This window comes from Dama dama, chromosome 7, assembly GCF_033118175.1.
Source record: "Dama dama isolate Ldn47 chromosome 7, ASM3311817v1, whole genome shotgun sequence".
In the NCBI taxonomy this organism is placed as follows: Eukaryota; Metazoa; Chordata; class Mammalia; order Artiodactyla; family Cervidae; genus Dama; species Dama dama.
This window is the reverse complement of record NC_083687.1, coordinates 12,931,485-12,958,456: the sequence shown is the minus strand read 5'-3', so window position 1 is coordinate 12,958,456 and position 26,972 is coordinate 12,931,485. Positions and strand designations below refer to the sequence as shown.

Sequence of the window (26,972 nt, the reverse complement as noted above, 5' to 3'; positions counted from 1 at the left end):
GCATTTTATTTAAGAAACTTGATAACTTCATTAGCCAACACTATTAGTTTCCCACATTCTTAAAAACATTTCTAAGTTTTATTTTCCAAAAAGGATAGTGATAGTCTCTAACTGCCCCACTTTTCCTAGAAATTCATTGAAAAATGCATTTTTCATTATGCATAGGGGAATCCTAACATTACCAACACCATTTTATGAACAGACAGATCTTGCTCTCAATGGAAAAGTTCCAATGCAAATGGTCTTGGATTAGAATTCATTCATGGAATCAAAGTTTTTGTTCTAGTGTCACCAAAGAGCCATTTCCTTAAAGAATTTGACTTTTCTAAACCTGATTCATTATCTGTAAAGTGGAAATAACGTTCACTCCATCTACCTCACAGGATTGGTTTGACTATCAACTGAAATAAAGTATGCAACAGCACTTAAAAATGTATAATACCACATCACGCAAACAGGCTGAAAACTAGATATCTGAAATCTGGCTGTATATAGAAGACGTTAAGGAGAAAATTTTTTTTTTTTTTCCAGAAAATATTTTCAAAATGATTACCAGAAGATTCTTTAAAAAAAATTTTTGGCGACACCATGCAGCATTTGAGATCTTAGTTTCCTGACCAGGTATTGAACCCACAGTCCCTGCAGTGGGGGTGTGGAGTTTTAACCACTGGATGGCTGGGGAAGTCCCAGAAAATTCTTTTAAATAGGGAGCTCTCCTAGTATATTTTATGTTAATGAAAAATAATGTGTTTTTTTAATGAAAAATTTCAAATATATCAAAACCTAGAGTTAATACAGTATGTATACATCACTTGGATTTGGCTAGTTAACATTTTCCTAAATTTTCTTCAATCTTTTTTAGAAAGAAATGTTACGTTATAGGTAGAATTTAATGTCTCACTCCCACTTCACTTCTTGTAAATCTGTTTACAATAATTCATGAACAGGGTTACTGCCCATGACCTCTGAGAAATTAGTTTTATTTCAGGCACTGAAGATAACCAAATAAACTATTAGCTAGAGTATACCTGATTTTTCCCCATTTGCTTCTAGAGAAAAGGAAACCAAAATTAAACCAAAAACCTGTTTAGGGTTCATATCCTATAGCCTCTGGTAAATTTTCAATGTGGCCCTCTGTTTGGATACCAAGAGCTAAGTTTCTACACAATCCTTGGGTAAGCTTGTAGCAAGAAAAACTTTAATCACCAAGACAGGCTTTCAACACTGTAAGTGCTGTTTTTAAAAATGAAACTAGGTACCTAATTTAACTCAGTTCTGCAGAACACTGATTTTCCCCCAGCAAAGAGGCAATTAAATTGGACTGATTCCTGAAGGATGCCTCAGGTTCCGTCCTACTTAACTGGGTGAGCAGGAGGAGATTCGCTGCATAAATTCTCTGTAATGGGCACTCTAGGGTGGCAGGTACACTCTGCTTTTCTGTCAGCAAAGGCTGGCCAGAAAGACACAGGTTTAACTCCGAGGCCCCCACCTCTTAGCAGTGTGAACCTGAGCAAGTTACTAATAACCTTTGAAGCCTCAGCTTCCCCATCTGTAAAAAGATTAATCTAAGCAGGGATCGGCAAACTTTCTGTGAAGAGCTAAAAAGTAATTCTGTTTGGCTTTGTGGGTCAGACTCTGCCACAACGCAGGAAAGTAGCCATAGATAGATAGCATGTAAACAAATGGGCACGATGGCTGTGTCTCAAATTTTATTTATAAAATAGGAAGTGGTTCAGAGTTGGTCAGTTTGCCACCCTTGATCTAAAAAAAATAAACTTTTACCACAGTGAGTGCTCAATAAACGGTAACTGCTATTATTATTGTTGCTACTGTTTTTATTAAAAGTTAAAAAGAACCTAACAACTTATCAAGAGCCCTGACATCCATTAACTCACTAGTCTTCTAGTCTTGCGAGGTGAGGAGAATATTAACATCCTTGTCTAGATTAAGAAAGCAGGGCTCAGAAAGAGTAAGGCGCTCATTCATGGTTACAGCTAGAATGTGAATCTCCAAACCCGAAACTATTTTTCTTATACTATTATCACCAAGTTAGATGTACTAAACTGATTAAGTAAATGGACATTTTAAAGCAACTATATTTCAATTTAAAAAAGGACTTCTCTGGCTGTCCGGGGGTTATGACTCCATGCTTCCAATCCAGGGGACACAGGTTCCATCCCTCGTTAGGGAACTAAGATTCCATGTGCCACACGGCACAGCCAAATAAATAAATTTTTTTTTAAAGTGGAGATTTTTTGGTAATAGCTTTATATAATTGTGATATGTAAGCTAAGCCAATTAACTGGATATATTATCTAGAGTAAGAACATTTATGCCTTCTGGGAGAACAGGTGCTCAGGTGTCAGAAAGCCCTCCAGACGAAATCAAGGAAGCTAATCATCATACCATCATTCCTGGGACCTAGAGGATAAGTAAGATTTTGAAGACCAGAGGAAGCTGGACTATTTGCTTCTTTTTCTTGAGCTGCAGCTGAAGCTTCATCCATCAGGCAGCTGGCCTCCTGCCGCAATAACCTGTCGCTCTCAGTGCCGTGGTGAACATTCATCCTTGGACTGTGTATCCCGAACTGTCTGCTTGGTCAAAGAGAAATCCTGGAAGACAGGAATATGCATGATTTAGAACTAGAGAACTCTCAGCCAGTTCTTACTCTTGTTTTGAGAAGAAATGACATCTTAAACATTTCTGACATCTTAAACATTATACTGAGAGGAACTGGGCTGACTTAAGTTATCTTTACCAAATCACTAAGAATACTGATAAACTTGTTACTAGGGAATAATTTTCTGCATATTAACTGGTGGCAAAATAACTTGGTGGTGTTTATACCACAGATTCACGTAAGGGACAGAGTTCAATTTGTCAATTAAAGAAAACTAGCCCATATGTCTCAAAAACTTGAGACATACATTCCCGCAACAGTTAAGCACTAGGAAATGAGAATCACAACTACAATGGTAGTATGACAGTTGAAACCGGAAGTCATGGGCACTAAAAATAATTTTTTTGAAATAATAAGTTTACGTATGGTGCCCAAGTTCTCCTTTATAAGTTCTCTCTTTCACTTTCTGTACCTTATGCTTGACCCCTATCTCAATTACACCAAGATGTCACTGGTTATGAGACTAACTCTCCCGAGCAGTGCACAACCATCGTGACCACCACCTCCTGAGGGGATGCCTTGTGCCACGCACTCGCTGCTTAGGCAGAATGGCTGCCTCACACCTCTCTTCTAGGTGATCACCCTGCCCTGCAGCCTTCCCATTCTCTGGGGCTGCCCAACTGCTGAAAACATTCCTGAAATTCACCCTACTCAGCACTTTCACAGTTTATACTATACAAGGTTCCACCAGGTATTCTAGTAGAAGAAACATATTACTAGCAATTTTTATGCATATGGATTGCATGAAAACAATACAGGAGGAAGAAGTTATTATTTTTTTTTTTTATTAGTTGGAGGCTAATTACTTCACAACATTTCAGTGGATTTTTGTCATACATTGATATGAATCAGCCATAGATTTAAGAAGTTATGTTTAGGAAGAAGTTTTGTCACTAAGATCAGGAACATGTTTTAATAATACTCTGAATTTCCTGACATGCAAGCATGTAGAGGTGCCAATAAACACTTAAAATGTGCATTCAATTTTGAATAACTTCATAATCTATATTAGTACATTTTTGAGCAAAAAGTTGATTGATCATTTAGTCCTGTTTTAACTTGCACGAAATATCAATAAAGAGCCCTTTTTAAAAAAGGAGCCAATACAGATGCCTGAAAGCAAATAATTTTAAAGAGACACTTTCACAGTTGATGAAATCTTAAAATTGTCAAACAAAAGCTCTTACAACGTAAGGCACACTGAGGAGATAAAGTGAACGTTCTGTTGGAAAACCTGACATATGGCTACAGTTTTTTCCAGATTACCCTTTCTTAAAGAAAAATGTATTTATGTATTTACACAAAAAATGTGGCCCCTTAAAATTGATCCCTAGCAACTGGCAAAGTCAAATAGAATCACCACTGTCTTCAAGTTTGACTCAGAAGATGTCAAAATGAAAATCAAGTCTAGAGAATAGGATAAAGAAGATCCATTAAAGTGGAAAAAGCATTCATAACGCCGGAAGGACCAAAAGGCGGTCTGCTTCTGTCAGCTTAACTGGTTTTGAACCATGTTCCACTCTGTCTACTTGCGCTCTTTAACTCTTCATTAGCTGCTCCAGAACCAAGTTCAAACTTCTTTCTGTTGCTCTCTAAAATATCTCTTGGAACAGAACAACTTTGAATAAGCTGATTTCTTGAGAATTTGCATAGACTAGACCATTATTTAAGTTACTTCATTTATTCCTTACAATGTGTGAAAAAGTTTCATTATCATAGACTATCATGAAAATATTTTCTTCCCAATCTGTAAATACCAGGGCTCAAAATTCAGTTTAACTTACAACAATGAATTAATAAACAGAAAGATATGCTTGAAAATTATCAGGGGCAGATATCTCCAATGAGGAAAAAGAAAGTAACCTGCTAAGCACTCAACAAGCATTTTATTTGTATTTCAGTTCAGTTCAGTTGCGTCCGACTCTTTGTGACCCCATGAACCGCAGCACGCCAGGCGTCCCTGTCCATCACCAACTGCCAGAATCTACCCAAACCCATGTTCATTGAGTCGGTGATGCCATCCAACCATCTCACCCTCTGTTGTCCCCTTCTCCTCCTGCTCTCAATCTTTCCCAGCATCAGGGTCTTTTCAAATGAGTCAGCTCTTTGCATGAGGTGGCCAAAGGATTGGAGTTTCAGGTTTAACATCAGTCCCTCCAATGAACACCCAGGACTGATCTCCTTTAGGATGAACTGGTTGGGTCTCCTTGCAGTCCAAGGGACTCTCAAGAGTCTTCTCCAAAAAAAAAAAAAAAAAAAGTCTTCTCCAACACCACAGTTCAAAAGCATCAATTCTTCTGCGCTCAGCTTTCCTTATAGTCCAACTCTCACATCCATACATGATCACTGGGAAAACCATAGCCTTGACTAGATGGACCTTTGTTGGCAAAGTAATGTCTCTGTTTTTTAATATAGGGTCTAGGTTGGTCATAACTTTCCTTCCAAGGAGTAAGCATCTTTAGTTAATTTTTATTATAAGTAAAACATGAAAATTTTCCCTCTTAAAAAAAATTCAAGCCTTATACAGGTATACTATAAAAGCATATCATTTGTAAAAAACATACAAACTATACATTCTCACTCTGTAATATGCTTTTTGAAATTAACATTCTAAAAATCCATCCATGTTAGAAGACACATCTATCTAGTTCACTCTTTTTAACTGTTGTGTAATATTCTATGCTTCTGCTCTCCTATCTATGAATTAAGTTGTTTCTAACCATTACAATGTTTCAATAAATAGGATTAGAGTGTACCATGGAATTCCAAGAGAGGACCTAATTTGCAGCTTCCCCAAAAGAATTTGGCCTAGAAACATTTTTCCCCCAAGAAACCATCTCAGGATTAATGCTAAATGGTACGTACTTTAAGAAACCACTGTCATTTCTCAAAGTCCCTTATAAACTAATTCTTCTATAATCCTAGAATGATAGAAGAAAACTGTTGATCTATGAAACCTAAGAAACAAACTGACAGACACTGAATTCTTCAACAAATAACGGGGCAGTGAGCTTCAACATTATGGTGAGGGTCTGCTCCCCTTCCGGGATGGATGTTTCATTCAACTTTGAATGTGTATTTTTATTGCCTACCATGGCTCATTTCTGTAACCATCCCCCAAATGCATCTTGGTCCTCAGAACAGATCTAAGAAAAAAAGAAAAGAAAGAAAGAAATAAGCAAAGCACTTGAACAATATAGTTCTCCACTGCTACAAAACTATTTGTGGCCAGCACAGATCTAAACGTCATAGCACTGTACAACGACAAGAACCAAAGGACCATGACGCGCCCCTGGTACACCTAACAGAAACTGAGGAGACTGCTTCAGAAAAGAACCAGGAATTAGAGATATATAAATAATGGAACTCTGACTGTATACCTATGAAACAAAATAAACATCCAGCAAGCCAGCTCAAGCATCACTTCCACACAGTATGTGAAAGCATTTTTTAAACACTCTAAAGAGCTACACAAATATATATATTTTATTATTTATCTATTTCATAGGTCTCCTGTGAAGGCCCCTATTTTGTTAAGTGTTGCTCTAGCTGACCCGGAACAGCAAAACCTTTATTATAATCTCCCCACCTTGGAAAATTTGCATACAATCTTTGATGGTGGAATTTTCTCCATATAGTCTTTGCACATAAAAAAATGCCATGTTGGTTTCTCCCTAGAACATAGTCATCTCAAGTATTAATCCATAATAAGTATGTATTTTCTTCTTTTTACTTGCAATTCCCTCTAATCAATTATTTATGACGAAAACAAATTATGGAAACGTGATTTGTGTAACTGAGTTCAGATCTTGCAACTGAACTATTCAGATTTTGAACATGTAGTTGGAATGCCTATGGGGCCAAATTTCACATGGATATATCTCAAAAGCATAATGCTTTCAGACTGCTAATGATACAAGGGCTGCTAATGATACAGACTGCTAATGATCTTTTACAAAGTAGGATCCTTTTATACTTCAGGACCATGCCTCCTCCCTGTGTAAAAGCTGGATGGTAAAGATGAGGCAAGATGCCACAGAATTTGGTAAACGAACCAATCCACCCTTCATCTATACTCCACACTTAAATTCAGAAAGTAATTACCTCTTTGCCAAACCTTCATTCCAGACTGACAAATCCTAGTCCTTTCAGTCTGCTCTTATGTGAAAACCACTACATTTGCTTAACTATGTTAACTGCTTATCATTGACTTTGTTCTAGTTCCATTATGCTTTTTTCTTACTTCACAGTAAGAACTCTGCTAATGTGTTCTATTAAAGGGGAATAGGTTTTCCAGTCTTGCTTCACATATGCTCTCTGGTGATGATACCCAGGATCTCTGGGAATAGGTTAAAAAGGGGTGAAGGTGAGAGGAGAGACAATAGAAGTGATAGAGAACGATCTAAAATGTCCACATGATCTCCTACTAGGATGTTACTGATGGCTAAGAGCCTGCCATCTTCAAGATGGACTCTGGGTAGATATATATTTAACCCAACTCCACTGAAGATTTTCTGTTCACCTCCTCTGCATGTGTATTCTTTTTTTTTTTTTTATTAGTTTGAGGCTAATTACTTCACAACACTTCAGTGGGTTTTGTCATACATTGATATGAATCAGCCATAGATTTACATGTATTCCCCATCCCGGTCCCCCCCTCACTGCATGTGTATTCTTAATGTTCAAATCTCAGAAGAAATTCTGTTTTCTGGTTTTTCTTTTTCTAGATTATTTCTAAAAATATTGATACCACTCCAGTATTAATAAGCCCATATAAAATCTATCCGTATGATTTCTAAATCCTATAGTTTTCCTACAGTATGTTCCCAAACCCATAATAATTTAACAAAGAAAAGAGACCTTTGTTGCTAAGTTATTTCCACTGGGTTCTCCCTTCCCTCATACTTGCTGTCTTCATCAAAGAAGTCTAGCAGACTGCTGAGATGAACACTTCTTAGAGACCTCTTGCTACACTGCTCCCCAAATATGATTCTCTATCATGGCTCCACTTCTTACAGCTGTTGCCCTGGGCAGGCTTCTAGGTCTATGTCTCAATTTCCTCACTTGTAGGAGAGGATGATAACCATTAACCACACAGGGCTGATACAAGAAATGAGGCAATTTCTTATAGTGCTTAGTACAATGCACGGCACATAGTACTCAATAAAGTTGACTATCGTTATTCCCAAGCCATAGAATCTGCAAAGAAACTTTCAGAAATCTAATCTTATTTGAAACTGAAACAACCCTCGAAAAAGACAGTAATTATCTTCACTTCACTGCTGGAAAAAAACAACAGGCTTTGGAAAAGTTAGCAGCTTTGCCTAAATCACAACTGCAGCTAAGAAGCAGGGATAGATTCCAAATCTAGGTCTTCTGATTCCCATATTCTTTTCATCTAATCATACTGCTTCCCCCAAATCATCCTGCCTTTCATCCAGTAATGATTCCAGAAGTTTTTCCTTCTATTGCTTGTCAGAAATTAAAGAGAAAAATCAGTAGTTTCCAGGGTCATTGTTGGCTGTAGTTCTTATCAAATAGGAGTTATAGTCATAATGCAAGAATCCTGTGATATAAAGATTATAGTTTTCCATAAATAAAATAGCATCAGTGTTTTACTGCTTATAAAAGCAATCTATGCTCAATAAAAAAAGTCAATATAGAAAGATATAAATACTTTAAAAATCAAAACTGTGGTAAAATACATGCACATATATCTTTGGGCACATATTCCATTATATCCTTAGAATAAACTCCTAGAAATAAAATTGTTATGGAAAAAGGTAAATAAGTTTTGATGTATACTGCCAGACTGTTCTTTATAAACATAGCAATTTATACTCCTTCTGGCAGCATGGAACATCCATTCTCCAGAACTCTGGCTAACAGTATATCAATCTTCCTCATCTTTGCTAGTTAGAGTGAAATATGATAGCTCATTTTAGCGTGGTCATTTAAAAGTCATTCATTCTTTTTAAAATTTTTAATTGGAAGATAACTGCTTTACAATATTGTGCTGGCTTCTGCCATACATCAACATAAATCAGCCAGAGGTATACATATATCCCCTCCCTCTTGAACTTCCCTCCCACCTCCCACCCCATCCCACCACTCTAGGTTGTCACAAAGCAAAAAGAATTCAATTTCATCAACACTTGGAAATTTTCACCTTGAAGAGCCTTAAAAGATTTCAGTAGGCAGGGGGAAAAAATCCCATGCTGGGTAAACACTGGGTAATAGTGATTTATTCATGTCAAGTTTGTCAGGCTTGACGAGAATCACTGGATATTTCCATGGCTTGCTCTCATCTCCCTGGAAGTATAAATGACAAGGTGTGATGACAAGACCACCCACTTGATTGAGGCAAAGCAGTCTCTGGCTTTGGTGTTATTACTATTGATAATTAAGCCTCACCACCAAGAAAATGTTCTTTAAGCGTCAGTGTTTTCATCCATAAAAATGGAATGATATCAGCCACTACAAAGCTAGATAATCCTTTCTCAATTAAGATGTATGGGGAAAAAAAGCATGAAGTGCTATACAAAAGCAAAAGACACATTTGTTATATGAATCTCCCTTATACAACTGCTTAGTTACCATTTTTTGGGCTCTTTAAGCACATCACACCCATCCTCCACTTTTGAATATACTTTTTATGTTCTACTGTATAGTTCTACTGATTTCAGCTACATTTCTCTTTCTGATTCAGCAAAATGACACATGGTACTGCTTTTGGGGCTTCCCCAGTGGCTCAGCAGAAAAGAATCCCCCTGTAATGCAGGAGATGTGGGTTTGATCCCCAGGTTGGGAAGATCCCCTAGGGAAGAAAATGGCAACCCATTCTAGTATTCTTGCCTGGGAAATCTCATGGACATGGGAGGAGCCTGGCAGTCTATAGCCCATGGAGTCGCAAGAGTTGGACATGACAGAGATTAAACAACTACTACTTTTAGAATTCTCTGAATTATTTTTTGCCTCAGCTGCCTAACTTGCCTTTTGAACCTGACCTTTTGTGTCTTTCCACTTTCCCCTCAGGAATTTGTTACTGTTTAGTTGCTAAATCCTGTCCAACCCTTTGTGACCCCATGGACTATAGCCCACCAGGCTCCTCTGTCCATGGGATTTCCCCGGCAAGAATACTGGATTGGGTTGCCATTTCCTTCTCCAGGGGACCTCCTCGACCCAGGGACTGAACTGTTGTCTTGTACCATTGGCAGGCAGATTCTTTACCGCTGAGCCAGCAGGGAAGCCCAGTTAGTATAGATCTAACAAAATCCAAATGGCTAACCAACTAACTGCCTTAATATATTCTGAAGAGTCCGTTTTTTTTCCCACACCGATTTGAGATGGCACTTTAATCAAATACTAACATAATTTATGCTTGGTCTGGTTTTTAAACTCTGTTTCACTGATTAATCTTATTTGTCAATACAATGTCTAATTTAACAATCTTGACATCATTTCTCTATGTCATTTATCTAGAATTTCTAGAATGGTTTAAAGTTGTCAACAGGGAAATTTTTTCTTTAATCTTTAAAATTATATCTTAACCACTCATTTTTTTCCTGCAGTGACTGCTAGTTTAGAATTATGAAGTTTCATAAAGCATTAAATTTAATGGAGATGGCAGTTGCATGCATACCGGTTTATTACTCATAATGTAGCCTTGTTTGCTGTCTTACTATATGGACGTAAAAATTTGCTTTACCTAAAAATATTACTGCCATAGTTCATTCCAATGAAATATTTTTTACATGCGTGGATAATTAGATGTATTAATACTAGAGCATTTTTGCTATTTATTTTTAAGAGTGTTTAATCAAGTTTTTAATTCAAGGTGAAAATGTTTATTTCAGCTATTTTAATATACATAAATACATTATATACTTTAAAGATGGGTTAGGTTAATATTGCAGCTATACTAGAATACTTTTCTGTGCAAGATTTTGCTTTTCTTGAATACTGGTCAAGGTTCATACACCTGCCTTTTTTTTTTGGTATCATCAGACTTTTTTTTTCATTTATTTTTATTAGTTGGAGGCTAATTACAATACTGTAGTGGTTTTTGCCATACATTGACATGAATCAGCCATGGAGTTACATGTGCTCCCCATTCCCATCCCCCATCCCCCCTCCCCCCCTCCCTCTCTACCCAATCCCTCTGGGTCTTCCCAGTGCACCAGCCCCAAGCACTTGTCTCATGCATCCAACCTGGGCTGGTGATCTGTTTCACCCTTGATAGTATACTTGTTTCAATGCTGTTCTCTCTGAACATCCCACCCTCACCTTCTCCCACAGAGTCCCAAAGTCTGTTCTATACATCTGTGTCTCTTTTTCTGTTTTGCATATTGGGTTATCATTACCATCTTTTAAAATTCCATATATATGCGTTAGTATACTGTATTGGTCTTTATCTTTCTGGCTTACTTCACTCTGTATAATGGGCTCCAGTTTCATCCATCTCATTAGAACTAATTCAAATAAATTCTTTTTAATGGCTGAGTAATATTCCATGGTGTATATGTACCACAGCTTCCTTATCCATTCGTCTGCTGATGGGCATCTAGGTTGCTTCCATGTCCTGGCTATTATAAACAGTGCTGCGATGAACATTGGGGTGCATGTGTCTCTTTCAGATCTAGTATCCTTGGTGTGTATGCCCAGAAGTGGGATTGCTGGGTCATATGGCAGTTCTATTTCCAGTTTTTTAAGAAATCTCCACACTATTCTCCATAGTGGCTGTACTAGTTTGCATTCCCACCAACAGTGTAAGAGGGTTCCCTTTTCTCCACACCCTCTCCAGCATTTATTGCTTGTAGACTTTTGGATAGCAGCCATTCTGACTGGCGTGTAATGGTACCTCGTTGTGGTTTTGATTTGCATTTCTCTGATAATGAGTGATGTTGAGCATCTTTTCATGTGTTTGTTAGCCATCTGTAAGTCTTCTTTGGAGAAATGTCTGTTTCATTCTTTGGCCCATTTTTTGATTGGGTCATTTATTTTTCTGGAATTGAGCTGCAGGAGCTGCTTGTATATTTTTGAGATTAATCCTTTGTCTGTTGCTTCGTTTGCTATTATTTTCTCCCATTCTGAGGGCTGTCTTTTCACCTTGTTTATAGTTTCCTTTGCTGTGCAAAAGCTTTTAAGTTTAATTAGGTCCCATTTGTGTATTACCTGCCTTTTTTATATACTCTTCCTGTGGGTCTAAGCAACTGTATAATTAATCCTTGGTAAAGATCAATTCCCTTCCCCTAACTCCTTTCTCTGTTTTTTTTTCCTTCTCAAAGAACTAATGCTATGAAATGTTCTCCCATTTCCCATACCATTTCCTCACTAAGTCTCAAGTTAAGGTAAGCTACATTTAGTCACAAGCTATCCTGCTTCCCATATTTACCAGCAAGTGCTCTGGAACCCACACCGCCTGGTTTGGCTCTTGATTCCACCACGTACTAGCTGTGTGAATCTAGGGGCACGACAGACGTTTCTGAGAATCAATTTTCTCATCTATACATCAATATCTACTTGGAAGACCTGTTTTAGGGATTATGGATACTTCAGCTAAAGCAATCTATGGCTTGTATAAACACTAAAAACAAAAATGTTAGCCATTATTACTTTTTATATACTCAAAACCAGCTTCAAGCCTATAAAAATCTTCAAAGACCTTATTTTTTAAATCTCTGTTTCTTCTTTCTTGCATTAACACCTAACCTCAACCTTCATTCATTATCTCAATTCCAATACCCAAACCTCTAATTATCCAATTAAAAAAAATCATCTTAGCATTAAAAAAAAAAAAGGTACACATTTAGAGTTATAAGATAAATAAGTACTGGAGATGTACAACATGATACAGATAATTAACACTGCTTTCTTTACCTTACCTATGAAGGTTGTTAAGGGAGTAAATCCTAAGAGTTCTTATCACAAGGGAAAAAACTCTTTTTTTCTATTTTTGTAATGTTTCTATATGAGATTTATGTTCTCTAAACCTACTGTCATCATATCATTATGTATGTAAGTCAAATTATGTTTTACATCTTACATATACAGTGCCATGTGTCAATCATATCAATAAATGTAGAAGGGAAAAAACTGTATCTCTGGGTATCTGTATTTTTATAGAGATCAAGTACTAGAGTCCTTATATTCGCAGAGGTAATAAAACTCAACTATGATATCACTGTTAACTCTTAATTCCAAACATTTGCTGGTAACAATCATGTCATTTCTATAACCAAACCTGTAGTTTTAGAATTAAAAACTATACATCTTTCTAATGGACTTTTGTACTGACTAAGCACTTTTATCAGCTAGGTTTCTTCTTTTTTTAAATCTCAAAACCATGGAGAAGTTTCTGGTAGTCTCTTCAGATTATCAGCAGATTAGTCCCAACACATGTGTTATAGTCAGCATATATTTACCAAACCCTACGGTGTGGAAGGCACACCGCACTGTGCGCCAGCACTGAGCGACACAAACGACTGAGCCACGTTCTCAAGGGCTGGCCCTGGGCTCCCACCGAGTAGGTGGGGCCATGTGAAAAAGACAACCAACTCTAGGTAATAAATACAGAACAGGGAGTTCAAACCAGGGGTCCACATTCTCGGGCCTAGTCTTACAATGGGTCTGGAATTTGTAATTAAAAATTAAAAAGTCAACTTCTTAGGCAGCTCTTATGTGGCACTCAGGTTTGGGGATTATAAAATTAACACAAAAGTTGGAGAGCAAATCACCTCTAGACAGTGTGGTTGGGAAAAGGAAGTCTTCATATGAGATAAAATCTGAGCTGGGCTCTGAAGCAAAGATTTTCTCCTCAACTTTTTGTTTCAAAACTTTTCAAATCTATAGCAAATTGAAAAAATCATTATAACCAGTAAAATCTTATATATCCTTCAGATTTACCAATGATCATCTGCTCCCCTACCACACAAGTTTTTCTGAATCACTTAAAATTTAACAACACTTAACCCCAGTTACTTTAGCAAGCACGTTCTAAGAATGAGAACATTCTTGTAAAAACACACAGCAGTATTGCTCTCACATCTAAGAAAACGAATATTTGTATAACACTAATATATAATCAATAATCAAATTTACTCAACTGGCCTAATATTTTCCTGCATAATCTTTTTTGGGATCCATAATTCAATCAAGGCTCATTCCTTATATTTGGCTGTTTTTAACCTTTCATATTCTGCACCCTGCTGTCCCTACCCCCACAATTTGGGGAACTGTTGTTTTACATGAAATTGACTTTTTTTTTAAAAGTCAGAGAAGGGAACCCTCCTACACTGTTGGTGGGAATATAAATTAGCGCAGCCAACTACGAAAAACAGTATGGAGGCTCCTTCAACTAAAAATAGAGTTATCATATGATCTAGCAATCCCACTCCTGAGCACATATCCAGAAAAGACAAAAACACTAATTCAAAAACATACACGTACCCCAATGTTCACAGCAGCACTATGTACAATAGCAAAGACACGAAAACAACCCAAGGGCCTATCAACAGATGACTGGTTTAAGAAAATATGATATATAGATACAGACACACACACACACACACACAGAATACTACTCAGCCATAAAAAAGAATGAAATATTACCATCTGCAGCACATAGAGGATAGACCTAGAGAATTTCATACTAAATCAGAGAAAGACAATTATGATACCACTTACATGTGGAATCTGAAAAATAATACAAATGAACCTACATACAAAACAGAAATAGACTGCCAGACATGGAAAATAAACTTTGGTTATCGAAGCAGAAAGAGGAGGGGTGACAAATTAGGAGAACGGGATTAACAAATACAAACTACTATACATAAAACAGATAAGCAACAAGGATTCACTATCTAACACATAACTACATTCAATAGCTGATAATAATCACAATGGAAAGTAATCTGAAAAAATACATAACTGAATCACTTTGCTGTGCACTAATAAAATATTATAAATCAACTATACTTCAATAAAAATTATTTTAAATTAAAAAGTCTAGGTTAGTTCTACCATCCATCTCATTGTTTCCATGTGATGAGGTACAAGTTAAATTTTCTTTAAACAAGAATACAGTTGTGTCCTTCAAACTGCCATCACATCAGAGGCACCTAACGCCAGGCTACCCCACTACAGAGAATGTCTGATTATGTGGTTAAAGCGGTGACAACAGGTCTTTCTGTTGTAAAGAGAGATCTGATATCCTATCTCCCAATAACTTTTCACCCAGTGGTTTCAGCATCTATTGATGATTCTTGCCCGAACCAATCTTAATATTTGGGACTACAAAATGGTGACTTTCTGATTTTATCATTCTTCCTACATTTACTGTCTAGCATTCTTCTGTTAAGTAGAACTACTACTTCACTCTCCCTTTATCTTTCTAAGTATAATTATGAACTCAAAGATTTATTTTAATCTAATGTATTAAAATGATCTATTACCATCTTTTTTTTTTTTTAACTTCTCCATTTATGGGTTCAAATTATCCCAGGTATGGCTAGTGGGATTCCCTTCAAGCCTTCATCTGTCATTTAAACACAATTCTACTGGTTTTTTGAGGCTACTTCCTATATAAGTTTTCTAAGCTCATCTTTCACCATCTCTGACCCTGACTTACAATCAGCCAATTCTCCAGAAGACTTTCTTCTTTTTAGTGGACAAAAGCATTTATAAATCAAAATCTGATCACCAGGTGTCTTATCTATTGGGGTGTCACAGTCTACTGAAATGGTTTAGAAGCAAACCTGAAGATTTTTTAAAACACAAACTGATATTTTCACCTCAAATTCCGACATTATGGTTTTTCTTTACTTATTTTATCTTAGTACTATATCTTTTCTCTCACAATGAAAATCTTGGTTCATAATTCAGTTTTAAAACTATAATATTAATGTTACCAACATTTAAACCCACTAAGTTTAAGTGTCTTTTGGGGGCTAATTTTTTTTGTCCTTGAATTACATTTCACTAGGGATGTATAGTCAGCATACTATGTTTATTTTTAGTTATATTATTTTATTCTGTATGTCCTGTAATCTAGGTTCATTTTTGTTTTTTAATCATTCAATTATAGCTTATTTTTCATTATTTTAATTTTTGATTATGTAAAACATTTACATGGTTCAAAAGTTAGTGTTACAAAAAAGGAATGCTCAGAGATGTCTCTCCCTTCCCCTCCATTATTTTCCTATCTATTCCCTACACATAACTAGTTTTATTAATTTGTTTAGCCTTCGTGTTTCTCTTTATAGATAATGTGTGTACATACATATAAATTCTTAATTCTTCTGTTTCTCATACAAAAGATAGAATACCATATCCAGTTCTGTACTTTACTATTTTTCTTTATAATATATCTCAAATTCACCCCACAGGAGTGATCAGAAATCTTCCTCATTCTTTTAATTTTAATACTCCATTCTTAGATGTTAATAGGTTAGAACTTTAGTTCTACCTATTAAAGAAAAGAAAGGGCATAAAACAGGGTGAATGATGTATAACAGGTAGAAAAGTAAGAGTGAAAAGGCACTTTATTACTATAAGAAAGGAGTGGAGGGGTAGACCAGCCAGGTCAGAGTGAAGGATTAATACAAAAGGGTGGGAGAAAACAAGAGTAACCATCATACCAAAGAACTTCAGGGAACCCCATGCATATCATCATTTAAGGAGCTATACAACACACAACTTAGATGGCTGTATAGAACAGCCCTAGGAGAACACAGATTGAAAAACAAGTTGCAGCTAATTTACAGAGGCCTTGAATTATAAAGTAAAATAGAGTTAAGGACTTTGTCCTGTAGGTGAAGTTTATACATAGAGAAGTTTCATATTCAACATGTTACTTTAAAATAAATATAACCACAGATGGACAAGTAGAGTAAGAGCTTACTGGAACTGTCTAGTCGTGAAAGGAGCTCAGTGGGTTGACAGCAAGAAGGGTAGTACCTAGGAGATGTAGGAGAGAAAAGGCAGAGTGCCTCTGATTCCACAGCCTCTCCTTCATTTTTGTGTATGAATTGCTAGCAGAGGCCAGGCTAGCAGATTGGGAGACAAAAGCACAAGGACAGTAGTGACAAGATTATAACTGCCTAGATATATTTCCCTGTCTTCTCTACTTGACATTCCTAACTTACTGCTCTTATAAACTTTCTGTCAATAAACTTAGGTCTAAAAACAGCTTTTGTGCCAGAAGAGACTATATGACATTTACCTGAATTTAAATTAAGACTTAAAGACCTTACATTCAATTTGTAACTGACTAAAGGCCTTTAACCTTTTAACATGTTCTTTTTTTGTTTTAGTACTTCAATTGCCTACCAAGCCAATCTTAAAGTACTCAAAAAACCTTCGTAAATCCTTAAACTTAGATTCATTAATTTATCTGAAGAAGTTTTTAAATACTGCAACCCCTTTCAAGATGCAAAGTTTTCTTACATCCTTAAATAACCAAATCTAAACCCAATTACTCAAGAACACATTTTACATTAGAATCACTAATTAATCAGTTGAGATTCAATATGCCAAATTACCACAGTCCATCTTAAGTCTAACCTTTGTTGATTTTAACATATATCATTTGCTACATGTTATTCTAAGTACTTTATAAATGTCATTGAAATTAATACTAACAAAAACAACAAAAACCCTCTATGAAGTAGCTGCTATTATTATTCTCATTTACAGATGAGGAAACTGAGGAATAAAGAAGTTAAGAAAAGTTCTCACAGTCACACAGCTAATAAATAGTACAGCTAGGCTTCAGACACAGGCTTCTGGCTTCACAGTCAAACGCATGGTACCCTTAAGCTGTGTTATCTCTGCCTATCGGAGATTTACTTCTGATTTGCTTCTGATTTACTTGATTTACTTCTGAATTCTATGTTAAGTTTCCCAAGTTTGGAGATATGACCTGAAGCCAAAGATCTGGAGCCAAGACATATGACCTTTCTGTGCCAGTAATGAACACTCCTAGCACCTTTTCTGTTTAAATAGTTGCTTCGAAACAACCTCTAAATCAATGAACTCCAGATAGCGGTTGATTTCACAGTCTTGAGTTCCTGAGTTCAATTTAAGACCTTACTTAATTCTGCTATAACTCAACTTTATTATCTAAAAACAGAGTAGATCAAATTCTGTAATTTCCACACAGGGTGCTTCTATCTTTTGATGGATTCAATTAGTTATGCTCATTCTAATGACAACTTTAAGCTAGGAACAATCCAAGGTACGTAACAGGAAGAGACACTGAAGTTAAGATTACTTAATGGCCGACTTCCAGGAAATTTCCAAGAGCTATAATATTAGCAGTAATGTCTTAAAACAGTACAAGGGAGTACAATTTTTAAAATTTTAAATGTATTATTCAATATAGTAGGCCATTTGATAAGAAAGGCTGAGTTCTTGTATAGCAAGATCTGAAGGTCTTAGAGGACAGATCTATGAAGTAATAGAACAAATGTTGAAAATTCTGGAGACAATCCACAGTCACTGTGTCAGAAGATGATTCAAGGACCAGTATTAATCAGTGCTGAAAATTTTCACTGACATAGCAAAAATGAGGGCAATGGAGATAATGTAACACATGCACACAAACATACAAACACAATTATTACCCTAATTCTAAGACAACTGACATTGACTAAGACATCAATCTAATAACAGTGATTCAAGAAAGTACTATCATATTAATACATACATGATTTTAAGACATATTAAAATGTGAACTAAAGAATTGTGGCAGATGTTAGTTTAATGCTTTCTTGGTACCTAAACTAAGTTTTACTTCGTTTTTTATATTAAATGTCTTTTCTTTTATAAAATAATGGTGACAAAAAATGATAGGTGTTTTGTTTTTAAATGCTGGTCACCTGATGATGGGCTAATTTTACCCCCATGACAATAAATGTCAAAAAAAACCTGGGGTCCAAATCACCTTCCATCTAGGACTACAAAAACACTATTAGTTCAGTCCAGTCTGGCTAAAAATATTCCAAAATAAAGAATCTCTTGCTTATTATTAGCTCACCCTATTGTTGGCCACTAATGCTTGGGGGGAAAAATTTTTTTTTCCCTTTGTGCCAAGCTGAAGTCTGCCTTCCTCCCTGCTCCCACCGTGACTTCCATGCACTGGTAAGCCCTATCGCCTAGAATAATGCATCCATCAGAATGGGATGGGTGAAACCAAAAAAGGAAAAAAAACAAAACACAAAAAACCCACATCCGTTTGAAGGCATCAGACAACTAGCAAGAGAGCCAAGACTGTGGAGGAGCTGTGATGGTCAGTTTTATATGGCAACCCACAGGCTACAGTCCTAGTTATTCAGTCAAACACTAATTTAGCTGTTACTGTATTTAATCATTTTAGGTTAAATAAAGAAGATTATCCTAGATAATGTGGGTGAGCCTGACCCAACCAATTCCAAGGCTTTAGGAGCAGAACTGAGGTTCTCTGAGGAAGAAAAAATTTGACTGGAATGCTGCTTCAACTCCTGCCCAGAGTTCCAAGCCTGCCCTTCCTATGTCCTAGTCCAATCTCCACATGGCATATACTAACACCGTTCAACAGATAGCTTACTATATATGTGCCTGTATTTATATACAAATAGATGATATGGATTATTTTGATGGTATATAAATAATACATAGAACCATAATACACAATTAAAACCATCCTTTAGAGAAAAATTCCAGGACCAAGTGGCTTGACTAGCAAATTCTTCCACATCTTTAAAGGAAGAAATATCAATCTTATCAATATAAACTCTTCCAGAGAACAGGAAAAGAGGGCATACATCCCAATTCATTTTCTGAGGCCAGCATGTAACACTGGCTCAAAACTTCACTAGGCCATTACCAAAAAGCATGATGGACCACTTTTTCTCATAAGCACAAAAATCCTATACAAATTATTTTTTAAAAAAATCAACCCCCCCCCCCACAAAAAATCAAACCCGGATACATAAAAAAGGATAATACATTATTACAAAGGTCGGCTTAACATTCTAAAAATTAATTCATCACACGAAAAGACTAAAAAATGTTTTATATCAACTAAAATAGCATGAAATAGTATTGACAAACTAGATTTCAAAAAGGCAAGTTGAAACAATCTAGTCATAGAAAAAGATTAAAAATATTAATATTCTTCCTTAACTACAAGCTTATTGTATGAGATTTTTAAAAAACTGTTTTATTGAATATGCCAAAGTCTCTAAAATGAATGTGTTAACTACTTTTAAAATGAGAAAAAAAAAAGGAAAACATACCTCTAAAAACAGGGAACTCTTCAAGAAAATGGTGAAATTTTTTAAAAAAAATCTTAGAATACTTTAAATTTTTTAAAGTTTAAGAAGAAAGTGACATATCACTACTTAAGAGATCTTGACATTTTTCCCCATCTAGATTCAAGAGGAAATATTAGGAATACCAGACAAATTAGGAATTTAGGTTAAATACATGAAACAGTTTCTCAAGCAGATTAAGCAACAGGATGACAGAATAATCTTGACAGCTTTAAATTCAACACAAGGACTTAATGTGGAGGCATGATGTGCTTCTTAGGGTACTCAACAGCAAGTTCTAAGGAACAGGTGGAAGGTAGGAAGGTGGAAGGTAGGACAGGTGAGTAGGCACAGGATAAAGGATGATGTTCAAGTCCCAAGGCAGAGGACGCTCAAGGATAAGGACAACAGAACGTTCAGATGGTGTTAGTTGCTCAGTCATGTCCAACTCTCTGTGACCCCATGGACTGCAGCCTCCCAGGCTCCTCCGTCCACGGGGTTTTCCAGGCAAGAATACTGGAGTGGGTTGCCATTTCCTTCTCCAGGGGATCTTCCCGACTCAGGGATTGAACCCAGGTCTCAAGCATTGCAGGCAGACACTTTACCCTCTAAGCCACCAGGGAAGCCCTGATGAAGTCATTAGTGGGCCCTAATCCAATACAACTGGTGTCCTTTTAAGCAGAGATGAGGACGAGAGAGGCACAGAGGGAAGACAGACCATGTGAAGACACAGGGAGAAAGCAGCCACCTACAAGCGAAGGAGCAAGTCCTAAGAAGAAACCAACCTCACCAACACCTTGAACTTGAGCTTCCAGCCTCCAGAAATTCTACTGTTTAAGCCACAGTTTGTGGTACTTTGTAATGACAGTCCCAGCAAACTAATACCGGAGAAGGCAATGGCACCCCACTCCAGTACTCTTGCCTGGAAAATCCCATGGATGGAGAAGCCTGGTAGGCAAGAGTCGGACACAACTGAGCAACTTCGCTTTCACTTTTCACTTTCATGCATTGGAGAAGGAAGTGGCAACCCACTCCAGTGTTCTTGTCTGGAGAATCCCAGGGATGGGGGAGCCTGGTCTATGGGGTCGCACAGAGTCGGAGACGACTGAAGTGACTTAGCAGAAGCAGCAGCAAACTAATACACAGATATAACTGCAGAAATTAAAATGTTATCCTTTCCCACCAAAAGAGATTTAAGGCAAATACACTAAAGGAATGTTACACATGGTTTTAAGGTATATACTGTGGCCTTCCTATAGAAGTATAGATCATTGGTTGTTTTATTCTGAGAGTTGAACTTTCTCTAGTAACCTTAACCAGATCATGTCACAGATCTTTCTACTACACCCCAGGGCTTTCCAAAATTTTAGTAAGCCCTGCCTCCCCCATGTTACAGTAAGAAAAGAGATAAAGTTTAATTTATATCTACACTATAAAAGCCTTAACATTTCAACACTCAAAAGGACAATCTAAATCTAAAGAAAATATCAACAGTATCTTATTTTTAAAAAACCAATTAACAGTCAGCATCTCCTGAGAACTCACAACAGTCAGGTGCAGAACAAAGCATTTTACATGAATTAACTCAATCCTAATAACCCTCTGAGGTAGCTACTATTACAACCTTCTATTTCAGAGAAAGAAACTGATGAATATCCAAGCTAGTAAATGAAACAGCTAGGATTTAAACTCAGGAAAAACTGGCTCCAAAGCCCACATTCTTAACCACTGCCCAGCGAAGAATAAGGAGGGCACTACTGAGCATAAATATTAATTGATGGAGTCAAAGTTTGAACGCTGGCTCAGCCACTTACAAGGTTTATGACTTTGGGCAAACTCAAGGCTATGGTTTTTCCAGTGGTCATGTATGGATGTGAGAGTTGGACTATAAAGAAAGCTGAGCACCGAAGAATTCATGCTTTTGAACTATGGTGTTGGAGAAGACTCTTGAGAGTCCCTTGGACTGCAAGGATATCCAGCCAGTCCATCCTAAAGGAGATCAGTCCTGGGTGTTCATTGGAAGGACTGATGCTGAAGCTGAAACTCCAATACTTTGGCCACCTCATGAGAAGAGTTGACTCATTGGAAAAGACCCTAATGCTGGGAGGGACTGGGGGGCAGGAGGAGAAGGGGGTGACAGAGGATGAGATGGCTAGATGGCATCACTGACTCGATGGACATGAGTTTGGATAAACTCCGGGAGTTGGTGATGGACAGGGAGGCCTGGCGTGCTGCGGTTCATGGGGTCGCAAAGAATCGGACATGACTGAGCGACTGAACGGAACTGAAGTTCTTTATGTCTTAGATTCGTTGGCTATAAAATGGAGGTAATTAAATGAGAAATGTAGACACGTTGAGCGAAGTGTCTGGTACAAAACAATGTCTACTAACTAATCGGGTACATAACAATGTCTACTAATCAATCCGGTACACAACAGTGTCTACTAATTAATAAGTCCTTATTATTTCTTTTTTTGGCCACACCCCAGTGAGAGCTGAATCTTAAGTTTCCCCACTAGGGATGAAACCCTCACTCCCTGCTGGGGAAGTGAAGAGTCTTAACCACTGGACTGCCAGGAAAGTTCCAAATCCTTACTATTTCTAATTCTACTTTCATGACTATACAAGAACAATCCAAAAACGTCTACTTTGGGGACTCTAAGAAAAAATAGCACGGGGTTCTCTTCTTTCATCTATACTTCTTTTGTTCCTACCATTCCAGAAATGCATATACTATTCCAATAATCTCATTTCTCCTAAGAGGTATATGGAATCAGATTAGCAGATCAGTCTTACTTTCTGTCTCCAACAGAGATAACTCATAATTTGAGTAAGGACAACAGTATAGTTACATGGCAAGTTCAAAAAATTCTGGACTTTGCTCAAACATCCAACATTTAATAAAAATTCAATGTACTTATCTTAACCTTTACTGAATTTAAAAAAATACCAACTTCATAACATTTCTTACAAGATAACTCTTTGCTCATTATTTCAAGCTTCAGAATTCCTTATTTTAGTATTCCCACTCTTCCTGATTTATGTGGTTAGAAGACACTCTTCTTCCATCTCCATTTTTCCAAATACTGCTTTTGTATTCATGTGAAAGTCTCAGTTTTCTTCATCTACTTATAACTGAATTTCTCTAAACCTTTTCCATTTTTGAAGCATTTGTCTTGAGATGATTTAGTGGGAAGAACACTGGGCTAGGAGCCAGGGGTCCTCACTCTGCCATCTCATCTCTTAGATTCCTCATCTTAAAAGGCAAGAGGCAGGGGGAAAAAAGCAAGAGGACTGCACCATATAAATTTTTAATAGGTTCCCTTATATCTCTAAGCCTCATAGTTCCATGACTCTGGGTCTTCCCACTAGAAATCATTCAGCATTACAACAATTTCCCTACACTTTTTACTGCAGTTAGCCAAGGAGGGTTAGGCATGTACAGATTCAAGGGCAGAGGAAGACGCGATAATCAGGAAGCCCAGGGTTATAGAAGGAAAGACAACAGTATTTTGTGAATCAACAGAAATAGGTTAGTAAGAAAAGTGAGACACTAAGAAACCAAAGACAAAAAAATGTCAGAAAACAACATAGCCTAACTCTAACCTCATCCCTATACATCTATTAATATTTGAAGGGCTAAGAAACAGAAAAAGCTTTTGGCAGCAGAGGTTATCCAGCCTTCATATTTGCCTCAAGGGAGCAATGCAACTCTGTGACATCTTTGTAATGGTGTTGCTAAAATGGCCTACTACAAAATAGGCATTACTGGGGTATCTGATGACTGAATTAATGTTCAGATGAACCAAAAGCCCTCGTAAATGCTACTGGAACTGCTACATAACAGGAAATCTGAGTTCAAGGCCATGGGAATTACACAGCATTAGCTGTCCTGGTTCTAAAGGGAAGAAGACTGAAATTAGTTGGGAGGGGGGAGATTTAGCCTAATGGCATTTCTAATGAGCTGATGATACTGGAAGCAGGCCCCCGAAAGATAAAAGGACAGATTAATAGACAGAGACTACCTCCAAGGCAGGCTTCCAATGTGGGGCTAATGGTAAAGAACCTACCTGCCAATGCAGGAGACATCAGAGAGGCAGGTTCGATCCTTGGGTTGGGAAGATCCCCTGGAAGGCACGGCAACCCATTCCAGTATTCTTGCTGGAGAATCCCATGAACAAGAGGAGCCCGGAGGGTTATGGCCCATCGGGTCACAGAGTTGGACATGACTGAAGCAACTTAGCACACAGAACGCATCTCTAAGGCATTAGAATATGTATTTCCTACCCCAATGTCCTGGTAGCTCAGACGGTAAAGAATCCGCCTGAAATTCGGGAGACCTGGGTTTGATCCCTGGGTTGGAAAGATCCCCTTGAGAAGAAAGAGCTACCCACTTCAGTATTCTGGCCTGGAGAATTCCATGGACTATATAGTCCATGGGGTCGCAAAGAGTCAGACACAACTGAATGACTTTCACTCACTCACCCTGATGGCAGAGTCCAAGAAAGCACTCTTTAGTTTCCTTCTAAAGACTCAGAACTTCTTGGCTTATCATTGGTTAGGGGGCAAAGGAGAATAAAAATCAACGAAAGGATAAGGAAGTTGGCCAGTTCTAAAAATTCTCAGGCCAGTCTATTTTGCTGTTTGGCTAAGTGTGGTCCCTGGATCATCAATAACAGACCAAGAAAGCGGGTGCTGGTTTAACATGCAGACTCAGGACCCATCACTGATTTCCAGAATCAAATTTCTGAGAGTAGTACAAATAAAAACCACATGAGTTATCACTGCACACCTCTCAGAATGGCTATCATCAAAAAGAACATAAACAAATGTTGGCAAGGATGTGGAGAAAAGAGAATCTTCTTACACTATCGGTCAGAATGTAAATTGGTGCACCCACTATGGAAAACAGTATGGAAGTTTCTCAAAAACGAAAATCAGATCTACTATGTGACCCAGCAATTCCACTCCTGGCTATACATCTGAAAAAAACAACAAAATCACTAATTGGAAAAGATACATGTACCCTAATGTTCATAGCAGCATAATTTACAATTGCTAAGATATGGAAGGAGCCTAAATGTCAATCAACAGATGAATGGATAAAGAGGTAGGAAATATATGCCATGGACTAATACTCAACTAAAAATGAAAAACAAAATTTTGCCATTTGCAACAACATGAATGGACTCGGAGGGCTTTATGCTAAGTGAAAAGTCTGACAGAGAAAGATAAATACTGTATGGTATCACTGATATGTGGAATGTAAACAAAAAATACAACCAATATATAACAAAAAAGAAGCCAACTCACAGATAAAGAGAAAAAACTAGTGATCACAGGGTAGCAGTGGGAAGTACAAACTACCAGGTGTAAGACAGGTTCAAGGATGTACAGTACAACACAGGAAATCTAGCCAATATTTTGTAATAACTGCAAGTGGAAAGTAATCTTTAAAATTATATAAACAATTTTAATATATACAAAAAATAGGTAGATGGGTATTTACATTTTCAAGGCGCAAATTCATGTTTAACAACTGTCCCAGACTTTGCAGGGAGGGTGAGAATAAGTTGAGGATGAAGTTCTTTTGACTGGATTCATCAAATTCAGCTGCGATAACAACACTGTTTGGAGACCATTAAAAACTCTTAATTTCTCAGGTAACAGCTGCTGCTAGTTGTTTAACAGCTAACAGCGGGACAATTAAAGGGCCTAAAAAATGCATTTTCATAACCCGGTTTAACAGTTTATTGCCGCCTGTTTATCTTGTTAGTTTATTCAATGGTTTCTCGTTTAAAAATAAATCGGGATCAATCCCGGAATTTTCAGAAAGAATCACAAACTCCAAAAGAGAAGAGATTTTTTGAAAAGTGCAGAACTAATCAAACTGAAGACACTCAACGCCATAAAAAGTAAGGTTTTATTTAAAAGAAAATTACCAGTTCCGTCTCCCCCAGCTCTTCAGCACCGATGAAAGCTGGTAATTTGTGGGTGGCAGAGAAGGAAGACTTTGAAGAAGGGGTGCAAAGAGCGAGAAGTCCGACCCAACTACCTAATTTTTAGTGAATTCAATGAATTGACAGAAAAAAAAAACAAAACAAAACAAAACCACGTAGGCAAGTGTTTTATCAATAAACACTCCCGGGCTGTCATTATTTCTCCTCCTTTGGGATAAAAACACCAAAGGCCTGCAAGAAAGTCAAGTTATACTTCAGCTGTCCCCCGACTGTGTAGACGTCTGTCCACGCAAAGCGACTGCCCCCCACCCCCCCGCCCCTTCCCCGGATTACCAGGTTTTACCCTCAGCACGGAAACCGGCGCCTGGAACCCGTTTGCCAACGTTTTTCCTCGAGATGACTGCAGCGCCGCGGCCTTTCGATGGGGGTACGACCCGGAGGGCTGCCGCCCGAGCGCCGTCCTGAGGAGCGGGTCCCCTTACCCCCCGACACAAAGACACCTCCCGGGGCCAGGCCCGCCGCTGCCGCACTCGCCCCGCCGGTTCTTCGCGTCGGACCACTTACCCGACGCTCCCGCCGCGCTCCAGAGCCCGGGGCCCGAATCCGCCCGGGAGGCGCGCGCGCTCACGGCGCCGCCAGCAGCAGCCGCGGGGACCGGCCGTGCCGCAGGGCGCGCACCCCGCACCCCCCTGCCCCGGCCCGCGCGGCCACGCGGCTGAGTCACCCAGCGCTTCACGTTAAGAGTCCCCCTCGCCGCGCAGGGCACGCCGGGAAGGCCGGGCTCCGGCCCGCCCCCTGGGCCGCAGGCCACCCGGTGTCCCCTTTCCTTCCCGACACGCCCCACGGCGCCAGGGAGGGCGCTCCCCCACTTGCACAGCCACGAGAGGTCAATTTCTGAGCTGCGGATGCCCTGTTTCAATTATTGAAAGTCTGAAACGGATAAGTTAGTAGTTACGTGGATTGCGGAATAAGCGCGCGCAGCCCCGGGACAGCCAACGAGTGAGTGTGTGAAAGTCGCTCAGTCGTGTCCGACTCTTT

The 26,972-nt window shown here is 38.1% G+C and overlaps 1 protein-coding gene across 5 annotated transcripts in view; it reads right to left on the bottom strand.

The window, feature by feature from the left end:
• The window catches only part of KCTD20 (potassium channel tetramerization domain containing 20), a 38,422-nt gene extending 11,813 nt beyond the window's left edge, over positions 1–26,609 (bottom strand). Inside the window, exons 1-3 of one of the 5 annotated variants that reach the window (XM_061146555.1) lie at positions 26,499–26,599; positions 5,773–5,826; positions 2,407–2,612 (exon numbers count right to left, since the gene is read on the bottom strand). In XM_061146555.1, coding sequence (XP_061002538.1) covers positions 2,407–2,566 — 160 coding nt within the window. In that variant the 5' untranslated portion in view covers positions 2,567–2,612; positions 5,773–5,826; positions 26,499–26,599. Of the gene's footprint in view, positions 1–2,406; positions 2,613–5,772; positions 5,827–26,267; positions 26,472–26,498 lie in introns of those variants that run through there. The other 4 variants (XM_061146556.1, XM_061146557.1, XM_061146558.1 and 1 more) reach the window with 4 other exon arrangements.
• Between the last annotated feature and the right edge of the window lie 363 nt (positions 26,610–26,972).